This window comes from Erpetoichthys calabaricus, chromosome 3, assembly GCF_900747795.2.
Source record: "Erpetoichthys calabaricus chromosome 3, fErpCal1.3, whole genome shotgun sequence".
Classification (NCBI taxonomy): Eukaryota; Metazoa; Chordata; class Cladistia; order Polypteriformes; family Polypteridae; genus Erpetoichthys; species Erpetoichthys calabaricus.
In genome coordinates, this window is record NC_041396.2 from 38,806,096 (window position 1) to 38,818,289 (window position 12,194).

Here is a 12,194-nt window from a genome sequence, read left to right on the forward strand (position 1 = left end):
TATGAAAAGGCAGACACCAAGAGCGTTCACATGCTCAAACAAAATTGGGATAAGGTGAAAACCTAGTTTCTTAGACACACCATTTTGTACACGCAAGTATGTTTCTTGGGTTCTCCTTTGGCAAAATGCTCTGACGTCATCAAACGGTGCAAAAAAGAGTGAACATCATCATCAGCCACCATGAATCCAAAAACAAGCATGAAGGCTTTTTTGTTGTGGTTTATAAATACATTTAGTCCTTCATGTGCAGTGAAGTAAATATCATCCATCTATTTTTTACATCCTAGACTACCAATGATTCGCTTTATGGACATTGGCCACTGTGTCACCGGATCACACTGTTTCAATATATCTATAGCAAACAGCTAAACTAAACTGACACTGTATTTATAGATTTCTGTTCTGATATTTATAGTTATAGATTTATGTTCTGGATTGCACACATGATACTCTTTTCTGCTTAGCTGTGTGATTAAACCCTGCAAAGGCATACCAGTATGGGTGCTTCTTGTCTTAAACCCACTGCTGCTGAGATAATAATAATGCAGGCATTTTTACTTCAATAAAATAAGTATTGCATTAGGTTTAATTACTCAGGCAAAATCCACAGGAAATTTATCTTGTGGGCGCTTCTGCCTCTGGCTGCCGAAATCATGTGTGAAGCTAAGCAGGTGAACAGAGTACAAATTCAGACTTCAAAATCCTTCACTTTAACCCAGTTTAGAGATAACATGGCCAAATAATAGGTTTATTCACAGACATCTGTGTCTGTTATCCAGGTTTCTCAGAGACCAATAACCTGTTTTCTCTATCCAGAATAAAGGTTTACATGTCATTTTAGGAACTAGATTTCAGGTTATAAAAGCACATGCAAATTAATCATTTAAATTTAATTTAATATTTTACATTTAATAAATTAATAATGTTGTTAGAAGAAAAAAAAATAGAATGTAGCTTATAGTTGGTTGACCACGATCAGAGCCATGAAATTGTTAGTCTCCAGTGAAAACTGGTACATTGCCGGGTTTCTGTTATGTTGGTGACTTGGTTCACTATAAAGCAAACGCCTCAGTGTGAACTAGTACTATGTCTCTTGCCCTTAGATCTCTAACTTTCTGAGAAAGAGACCTCAGAAAGTATAGGTGGCAGTCACTCACAGTTTGTAACCCTACAAGTTACAAGGGGTGTATTCTTTCTCCTCTCCTCCTAACCACAATGACGACAGCTCGTTGTAGTCTACACCATAGACTCATGTAAGGATGGGTAGACTCCAAGCAGTGAATCTCTTCAACAGCTGTGACAGGTGCATTCACATCTTCTCCTACAAGGCTAAACAACAATAAATATTTCAGAACCTGAAAACATTTTTATTTATTTATTTTTTTGAGTTTTGACATAGGATTTTTCAGCCAAAACAAAATACAAAAAACAGCACACAAAAGATTATAGATTCAAAACAAAAATGACATAAGAAAGCTGTATTAGCCTGGCAACTAGTCTCCCCTCATATATGACAGAAGCCATATTTTACTGATTTTTTTATGAATGCATTACAAAACGCTCAATGTATTAATGCATGCATTTACAACACAACTTTCCGAAAATACAATGAATATTTTCTAACAGACAAGAGATGCAAGATTGTTTTTTTCTAATTGAATACAACTGCTATACTGCCTTGTAACAATTTCAAAATTTTATTAAAATGTACACATATAAATGTGCCTTTGCATTAAAAAAGCAAATAGCAGCTCTGAGTGGCCCAGCACTATAGAAAGACAATATAAATATTCAAGTATGGTGATAATAGTTCGATCACATTCATTGCTTCATGCTAACCTTATTTAATAAAACTGTCACTTTGTAAACACAGGGTAAACAATACGACCACTAAAACATATTTGAACTGGGGGATAATGTCTGCATTAATATTTCCAGATAAACACAAAGCAAACAGTTGCACCTTCTGTCACTGATGATATTTGAAACTGTCTGCTGCTGAACTCTCTTGACGAATCAGTGAGGGACCACCAACACTAGCAGTGGGTGGGAAAGGTATGGGGGTTAATGGTTTCAAAGTAAATGCCATTACTCTCCAACATGTAGTCACCGTACATCATTTAATGTAGTATCCTTCTAATATACTGTAGTTCTACGTAGTTCATGTCTGCCAGATTTTACAAAAGCAGTTGTCCGAAATTAATGCAGCAATCACAACGCGACATGCTACACCTGTATAATAACCATCACAGTCAAAAGCAGAGAGAAAAAACAAGTTTATTTTACCAATACAGACAACAAACTTGTATATAAATCGATCGATCAATAGATAGACACATACACACAAATATAAACACCATCAAATTCTGTAGAATGAAAGGGCCAATGGATAAATAAAAATAAAATAGCCTGCCAAAAGTCTGACTGTACAAACGGAATACATGCTTGTATTTTACTAGTAGCTTCTTGATTTAAATTACTAATTTTTAAATTTGACATCAAAAGCTTCACCTATCTTGACAAAGCCACATTTTAAGTATAGCAGAAAAATATACAAAAAGGTTTAATCAAAAAATATAACCAGTAATTTAGAGCTGTTCATATGAAATAAACTAGTGCATATCCTTTCACACTGTATAAGGCAAATTACAAAAAAACAATTAAACTTAATTAAAAATACATTTTGTTACAGTTCTTCATAAACAAAAGTATAAAATACAGTGCATCATTTATTACATGACTCAGTGACACACCAAGTAAATGTGAGCTATATGCTGAAAATTGGAAATCGCGTTACACTGCTCTTCTGGTTTTTCGTGTGCCCTCACATTATTACTTCACAAAACAACAGCAAAAATCTACAAGTGACACATCAGTAATTGCAGTAGATTCTCCTGATCAAAACAAGTTTAAGCAGATTACTATACAATGCTTCAATTGTGAGATATCCTCTAAATAACAGGAGGCACAAGGACATCTTTGGCAAATACCACCTCACATTTCTGTGTCATTAGCTCTGACTCAATAGGTCACACACCAGTAAACCTCATACCACTGGATGGTAGTGACTGTGATGTCTCCAACGATGTGTGCACTAAAAATGTTCTGACCCTGGATAGAAGGGAGGGGGACCCATGCTGCCATATGCTGTAATTACTTATTTCTTTGTGTTATCAACATTAAACAGGTATAGTTTACATACCAGGGTAGGTTTTTCACCTCCAAGTTGTTCCCGGACATTACTTGTGTATGAAATATACTGTATCAGAAAATAGTACTGTGAATGCATGTTCCTAACCCCCCCCACCCATTCTCATTAGCAAAGAAAAAAAAAAAATTTAAACAAATGGTGCTAGTATCTTTCTTTTCCTTTCAATTTATAGGACAGGGTAGGATTCACAGTATTAAAGCATTTTGGTGGAAAAATAATGTCATGCTAAACATCTTCAAATGATTATGTGACTTTATGCAACTTTACTTTCTTATTAACAGGAAAGCTCCCCCCACGATGTCCACTGTGAACAGAATATCCTTTACTCAGGAAAAGAATCTGCGATAAATTTATTACTTATTTCCTTTTACTGTCCTACAGTAAGTACTGTATACATCAGAAACACATAAGGCATAGTTTCTGAAATCTTAACCGTTGCTACTTGAAAGTGTTCAAATTTAGTAAGTTATCATTTTTTTTTCCCACATTTGCACCAGTGCCTCATAGATCCCATTTTAAATGCAAGAACAGGCACTGTCATTTAAAAAAAAAAAAAAAAAAAAAATTTTGACAGCAAGTTATTATATAACTTGATTGTGAAAAAATAAACTTGAAAAATTGTGTATTTATTCTTTAATACTTCACATATGAAAAGTGAGAACTACTTGAAAGAAACTTAACATTAAGTTCATTAAAAAGGGGAGGGGATCTATCTATCTATCTTTCTTTCTATCTATCTATCTATCTATCTATCTATCTATCAATCTATCTATCTATCTATCTATCTATCTATCTATCTATCTATCTATCTATCTATCTAACATTAAGTTCATTAAAAAGGAGAGGGGACTCACTAACCGTATGCCAAAGTCTTTACGGCTTTGTAAGACTGTAAGAAGAGAATCATCCATTCTATCCAAGTACTCTGGGTAAAAAACCTGGAGAAGAAATTTGTATTTAGTATCTACTCTGTACAACTATGTTACAAATATACTGCATAACAATTATAACTTCAATATGATATATTAAATTGTGCAAATGTCAGTGTTGAACTGTACATCTTCATCTTTGTTTAGTTCAGTATTAAAGTGTTCAAAATAATCACTTGACTAAATAGAAAAACATCACTCACAGAAAAGTACGTTTTGATATCATCTAAACAAACACATTTGTTCTTCAGTTTTGAAGGATTGCCACACAGCAAATCGCCTGAAATAAAACAAATTAAAATGTGATAAGATGTGATTAGTTAGCATAATGTAAGAATGTATACATATATCAGAATTGAATTCAGCTACCAACCCACCTGCCACCTCAGCAAGAAAGTTGTACAATTTGGACAGTAACTGCATTTGAAGCCTGTTTTCTTCTGCTGCACAAAACTTAAAAAAAAAAAAAAGCTATTGTGAGAAGATAATCTGATGTACGAATGATAAAGAATCAAATCTGAATCCTAAGGAATGTTGCACATGTGGTCACCTCCGATTTGTGGAAAACCATATTAAATAATGCACAAACTGCTATCATTAAAACCAGTATTAGTACAAAATCATAAATCAGTTAAAAGGATATCAGTATTACCTAACTGTACAAGTTTTTTTTTTTATGCTTAAATATGATAGAAAATTTTTTGAACATATTTTATCTAGTGCTATTGAAAGTTGGGTGAAGCCTCTTAATTTCAACATTTCTACACTTGATAAACCTTGTTGGCTTCAATTACATTGCCATGTATTCCAAATATGATTTCTGGCATAAATAAAACTGATCACATTTTAGTTTCAGAAAAAAAAGATAAAATCTTATGTGGATTTGCATTTTGATAGAATTCTGACAGTTAAAACTGAGATGGGATTTCTGAAATTGTATTTTTTTTCTGCGTCAGTCTCCAGGTAGCACAGAGAGATCAACTTGAAATGAATAAGACTGGATGAAATATTTATTGAAATGTATTAATATTTCGAAAATAAGCGATCCTTGTCACTGCTGACTCTTCTTCCTCATCCATGCACATCTTGGCACCGAGGAGAAAGTGAACACTGCCATCATATGAGTAACAAGATGGCCGACTCCATTCTTTGTATATCACATTATTTGTGTATTAAATTAACCACATTTTTTGATTACTGGGACCACAAAAGACTCTAGAAGTAAACATGTGAAAATTGTATTCTCTCTTCTATATTCTTTCTTGTTTATATAACTTACTAGCATAGTGAAACAGGCTTAATGGTACAATTGCAAGTCCGCCCGTTTCCATCTTGTCGTGCATTTATAAATCTATTTTCACCGAAGATGCCTTATATTCCTTTTTTTTGTATGTCTTGTTGCCTTTTTATTCATTGGACAGTCTAGCCCTCACAAACCTCTTTCTTTGTGCTTCTTGCCGCCTTTCTTTGTCAGACATTCCAGCCCGGTTATGGACATCAGACGACGTGACTAACTTGGCTTTGCTCATTGAACATCCTCATCATCTAGCGGACGGTGGATGGACTGACGTCATATCGCATGTATAGGGATACTGCACTACTGGCCTTAAAAGTGTTTTTGTTTTTTTGCATATCTGTCACTTCAGGTGTACACAAGTTTAAAAATGGCAAGATTTTGGGGGGAAAAAAAAAATCAGGATTTAATTTAGTTCTGTGGGAGAATAATAAACTATTCTTGAATGAATGGGCTCTTCATCCATCCATCTTTTAAATCCACTTATCCAAAGCAGCATCATGGAAAAGCTGAAGCCTATCCCAGTAAGCATTGTGCACAAGGCAGGAATAATCCCTGGACAGGAAGCCAGTTGACTGGAAAATGTAAAAATTAAAAATGTACTGTTTGATTACAGCATTTTACAAAAGCATTATGGTTTCAAACACACCTTCCCGGTACAAGGAGGTGTCCAGCAAAACTGGCCACTTCATATAATTCTTAAATTACAAATACGAATAAAATATTTCAATGCAAAAAAACTGAAAATAAAACTTACCGAGTCCTTTTTGCCCTTGCAGTCCACCGCCAACAACTGAACTAAAAGAAAACAAAAGATGACCTTAAAGTCTGATTTAATATTTTCAACCTGAATACTGCTGCTATAAAAACAGTAAATAAAATTATGGTAACTGCTAGCATGTCAGAAATTTAATTTCAGTGCTGACACGAGTCCTTTTTCTGTTTTTTTTTTTTTTTTTACACCTGTGGGAAAAACACAAACAGAACAACATGCATCTCGTGTCTTGCAAAAGTATTCATTCATTAATATTCTATCCTATTTACAAGAAGGCTGTGCACATCCAGGGAGCACAGACTGGAACCAGACATGATGGACAAGGTGCCAGTCCATCACAGGACATATTTACAGACAAACCCACACTAACAGAACAATTTAGAGTTCCTATAGTGTGGCTATTGCTCTCTAATTAACTACCAAACAGAGCACAGGCCAAGATCAGCAAAAAAAAAAAAAAAAATCTCCACTATGCAGACTCCAAAAGTATAATGTTATATTATATTTGTTTACATTATTTTTGTTGTGCTTTCAAACACACCGAGTTTAAATTTCTTTTGAAACTTTCATTGCCCGATAAGATTACAGTAAAAGAATTAATATAGATGAATAGAATGATTTAGTTCTGAAATCAGATCTTACATAAAAAGATGTGAGATTCATGTCAAGAAAATGGCAGGGTGACAAATTTAATAAAGATGCAACAAATCAATTTATTTTTGAACATGGTGAACGTTTGCAGAACTTAAAGATAAAATACAAACAGCATCAATGTGAGAAGCCCCTCTTATAAAGTCATATGTGCATACTACACACTGTGTATATACGAGGTGTGTCTATTAAATAAGGTGACTGTGATTCCACCTAGTAAACAAAGCAGTGAGAACCGGTTAGAACTGCATGCGCGGTGACCTTGAACATGTCTGAACCTGCATGACAGGCAGCAACACTCTATGATGTTCTGTTGATTGTGAGTCGCCATTTAGTTTGGTTGTGTTTTCTGTAGTGTGCTGAAAAAATGCTACGTTTAAAAGTTGTGCAAAGATGGTCCCACAGGTTCTCACCCTAGAGCAAAAAGAATGTCACAAGGAATGTTGTGTTGACATTCTGCAGCAACTTGACGTAGATCCAAACCTGTTTCATAAAGTAATCACTTGTGACGAAACCTGGATCTTCCAGTATGATCCCGAAACCAAAAGGCAGTCAATGCACTGGAAAACACCGTCATCACAAAGGATGAAAAACGCTTGTCAAAGCAGGTCAAAATTCAAAGCCATGCTCATTGTGTTTTTCGATATCAAGGGTGTAATTTTGGAAGAATGGATTCCAGAAGGCACAACAGTTAAGCAGCTTTATTATAAGGAAGTTTTGATAAAGCTGAGAGAAAAAAATCAGAAAAATGTGGGAAAATGGTTTCATTCTTCACCAGGACAATGCGCCTGCTCACACAGCACATTCTGTAAAGCAGTTTTTGACCGACAAGCACATTACTACACTTGAACATCCTTCATATTCACCCGATTTAGCACCGTGCGACTTTTACCTTTTCCCAAACATTAAATCAGTGCTTAGTGGGACACGTTTTGAGTCAGTTGATGCTGTAAAGAAGAAAACGGCGCATGTGTTAATTTCTGTCAGCTGTTTTGATTTGCTCCATGCCTTCAACCTGTGGAAAACAAGACTGCAGCAATGTATTCGTGCAAATGGGGAGTATATTGAACGGGACAAGCATTCAATTTGTAATACATATAAATAAAGGTGAGTTATTTAATCAGTCTTGTTATTTAATAGACACACCTCATACATATTTGAAAAATTGACCAAATGGTAAAAAATAACTACTGCTTAAAAGATCATTTCACCACTGGGCCCAGTCACCTACTGCACTAAAATGTCACTGCATAAAGAGGACTATTTTACGGACACATAACAATTAATCAGATGTGCAAGCATACACAAATGAGACCAGTAAACCCTTTAAAATATGGCACAGCTTCCCAGCTTTTCAGGCAGAAGTTATGAAAGGTGAAAACGGGAAAAGCTGCCGAGGCCTCCATAATGGGACAATGATAAATTTTTCCTTGATTTATCTCTCTGCCCCACAGTTTAAAATTACAAATCAAACAATTTGGACGTGATTAAAGCACCCGTTGCAAACTTTAATTTAAGGATATTCGCATACATTTTGGCCACACCATGTAGAAATGACAGCACTTTCTAAACACGGTCCCCGCAATACACGGAATCAGAGATTTGAAGACAACTCTAAGTGGTTTCCTATGTCAGCCGTGGTTTGTGGCTGCAGGTTTTTGTTCCAACCAATTTCAAATTTTAATTGATCTTATTATTTAATTAGCTGGGTTTTTTTTCTTATCCTATTCTGCATTTAGGAAAAAGCAGAAATGTGATATTTGCTTTCATAACAAACATAAAAAGAACTGCTCTTCAGGAATAATGATCACATTCAGATGCGAGAAACTGTCGGACCGCAATACTAACATTAAATTAACATTAATGACTTAAAATGTGTATGTAAGTAATTGTGAACTTGAAAGTATCTGTCCGAGGTTGGAGTGTTTTGTCTCCCATGAGACATTTAATGGAGTGCTGTGACAGACATTGGTGGGATCAACTTCCAGATATACTCTTGCGCCAGGTTTACCCAGATTAATAGGAACAAGTAGCGTTATTTTTAGCACATTACTTACTACACATGCATTTTATACAGACCTGGGGCCTCATGTATAAACGGTGCGTACGCACAGAAATGTTGCGTACGAACCTTTCCACGCTCAAATCACGATGTATAAAACCTAAACTTGGCGTAAAGCCACGTACATTTCCACGGTAACTCATACCTTGGCATACGCAATTTCTCCGCTCGGTTTTGCAGACTGGCGGCACCCAGCGTCAAAGCAGTGCTACTGTTCCTGTGTGGTTACCCTTTCTTAGATCCACATCCACGGTGGCGGCTTTATCAAATACACTGAAATTAACCGCATATCGTTCATAAATTTAATGCATCTGATTGTAATTAACCTGTAACAATATAATGGTCCACAGAATGGTCAAACTACTGTTCCTGTGTGCTCATCCTTTCTTTCTTAGCTCCACATTCCTGACGCGGCTTTATAAATACACTGAAATTAACTGCATATTGCTTATTAGTGTAATACATCTGATTGTAATTAACCTGTAGCAATATAATGGGCCAGGGAATAGCCATAGTATTCAAAATACCATAACTGCTTTAGCGTTGTTACGCTCACTGCATCTTGTTCTTCTTTTTGCTGCTCCTGTTAAGGGTTGCCACTGCGGATCATCTTTTTCCATATTACTCTCACTGCACCACTCGGAGTATTTATATCACTGTATCCGAGTGTGAATCACAGCAGCAGCTGATCGGAAAGAGAATTATCGGTATACAGTTTCAAGTACACACTACCTCAACCACGGCAAAAAGCGTCAAAGCCTTTCCTGTACGGACCTCGCGTTTCAGAAACAGTTTCATCCCAAGAACTATAAACGCACTCAATCAGTCCATCAAGTGCTCCTTGTAGAACTGTTTGTACTTATAAGTAAAATCACCTCACTGTAAACTTGCACTACAGTTATAATATTGCACAACCTGCGCTACTTTATAAAGCGCGTATGATGACAATATCATTTTTAAGATGAAATGCAGCAAAATATGTTGCTTACAGTATACAGATAAAACTTCAACTTCATTTAAATAATCTGTATTGTTAATAAATAAACATGTGAGGACACGGTGCCGCAGCGTATAGCTGGTTCAAGGATAGCTCCTGCCTTGCGCTGTATTCTTGCTGGTGCTGACGCGACACTGGAAGGATAGACGAATAGAATAATTAAACATGTACTACGAAGATATTTCAGTGCTCCTTAAAAGTTTTGAAGAATCGGCGTTCTAAGCTTACAAATGGCTTAACGTCTATTACAGAGCTGATTGTGTGGCGATTGGAGAAAGAAAAGTATGGACAGGAATTGGAGGTTTGAAAGAGACAGTACTTCTGTAATAAATTATTTCATCGAAGGTCGCACATGGTGCAGCAAGCCTCTTGCGTGAGATATGAACAATCACTGCGTCACCGTGTTCCCATGTTTAATAACATGCTTTCATTCCTATCATCATGAAAATGATATCACGTATACATCTCAGTATTTTAATTATTCAGAGAGCTGTAATATCTCGAATGTAATGCATTCTGTGTCCTGTCGGAGAAAGAGAAAGAACGGAAGCACGTAGTGATTCACACACATAGAGCACATAGAAGATCAAACACAGAACAAAGCATTTAACATGCTACTTGAGAAACTAGTAAAATAAACGATTTTAAGATGAAGTTTATGATGTTCTACTTTAATGGCAAAATAAACTACGTGATTAAAGTGGAAATTTCGAGATTAAAGTTGACATTTCGTGCTTTTTTCCCACTGTGTGCCTATGTTTTTTGTTTGTACCCTAATACGCTTTCATATGACACTCAGACGGTGGGCCATGACTTGCCTTTTCACTGCGACTTTGATATGTGATTTCTTTTTTATTTCGGGCACTGTGCGACTTTGTGAATTTGATCTTTCGAGTTTTTCCGACACTCTGTCACTCGATCAACTTCTTTTGTTGATTATACCACTGTTTAAACCAACAAATAGTACGTTTTTTCCTTTGCCTCCACTTGGTATTCGCTGAAATTCTTATATTTTCCCCTATGCTTTTCCCATTGTCTTTTCACAGAAGGCTATTTATATTGATTTGCATATTCAAAGAGGCGTAATTCTGGGAGGAGTTGGGGCGGGACAGAAGGCGCGTGCACGTGCGTTACTTTTCACGCTGATCGGGATTTATGTAGTGGAAGAACGTGAAATTTTGCGTGTGCACAGATTCCTGCATCTGGATTTTTCAGTGCGTACGCACAATCCCGCTTTTGTGCTTACGCCATGTTATAGTGTGAGTTCTACGCACGGTGTTATACATGAGGCCCCTGGTGTGTTTAAATGTGGTTGTAATCTTAAAAAGAGAGAAAGTCATGCCACTTACTGTTTTTGTTAACATCTCCAACTCTGACCTAAACCCACGGTCTTCACATAGACGAGCCATACCAGTAAAACGGCCAACCCTATGGTACAGGCAACCAGACATCTCGAAAGTTGACGCTCCAAAAACACATTACGCCGAGCTGCGTTTTGACAGCGTTCCTGCCAATCGGGCCTCCGGAGAGGTTCGGTATTAGTCGTATACCGCCAGGATTGTTGCTCATACTGTTCCTCCCATTCATCGCTGTCGCCTTGAAAAGAGGGAGTCCTTGTACGAGTATGGGTTCGAATGCGTGAGCGAGTCCTGTGAAGGGGACTAGAGCTATTAGCCCGCTGTCATACGGCTGCTCCGTGTGGTTAAACGCCTGCTTCTGCGCTCGTGGCGTCCAGTAGCTCCGCGCCTTGCTTCTGGAGTTTGTTTTGGTATAGCTTTCGTGTACTATCTGAGATTGGACCTGGGCAAAATCCAAACGAATTTCAGCTGACGACGAAGTTCCTCATCAGAAAGGTAGGCCATGATTGGACTTTCAAAAGGAAGCGTAATTAATGTTACAAGAAGTGCTCGACGCATCGGCATTTTGATAAGGTCGTGACAATTTTTTATTATAGTTAATTAAGATGAAATAGTATTCACTGTATTCAGTAAATTATTTAAATGCTGCATAAGGAGGATGAACATTTTGGAGACGATTAAATAAATAAATAAATACGGAAATAACTGAAAAGGACATTGAAATCGGACAATAAATTCTTACTAATAATAACATGAAATATGACAGGAGATAATTAAACATGTCACGAAATATATTATTTTTGTTGCTTTTCTCTTTACGCATTATTTAATTATTCTATCATTTATTTCAATGACAATATTTATCCCCTGCGGTGGGTTGGCACCCTGCCCAGGATTGGTTCCTGCCTTGTGCCCTG

General features: G+C 36.5%; 1 protein-coding gene across 1 annotated transcript; it reads right to left on the reverse strand.

Moving 5' to 3' along the window:
* Positions 1 to 1,175: 1,175 nt before the first annotated feature.
* Positions 1,176 to 11,841, reverse strand: LOC114649270 (LEM domain-containing protein 2-like). The gene is made up of 6 exons (XM_051924681.1): positions 11,705 to 11,841; positions 6,192 to 6,294; positions 4,518 to 4,593; positions 4,344 to 4,420; positions 4,070 to 4,149; positions 1,176 to 1,329 (listed from the first exon to the last, which is right to left on the reverse strand). Exons 1-6 carry the CDS (start codon positions 11,839 to 11,841, stop codon positions 1,176 to 1,178), a joined length of 627 nt encoding a protein of 208 aa, XP_051780641.1.
* Between the last annotated feature and the right edge of the window lie 353 nt (positions 11,842 to 12,194).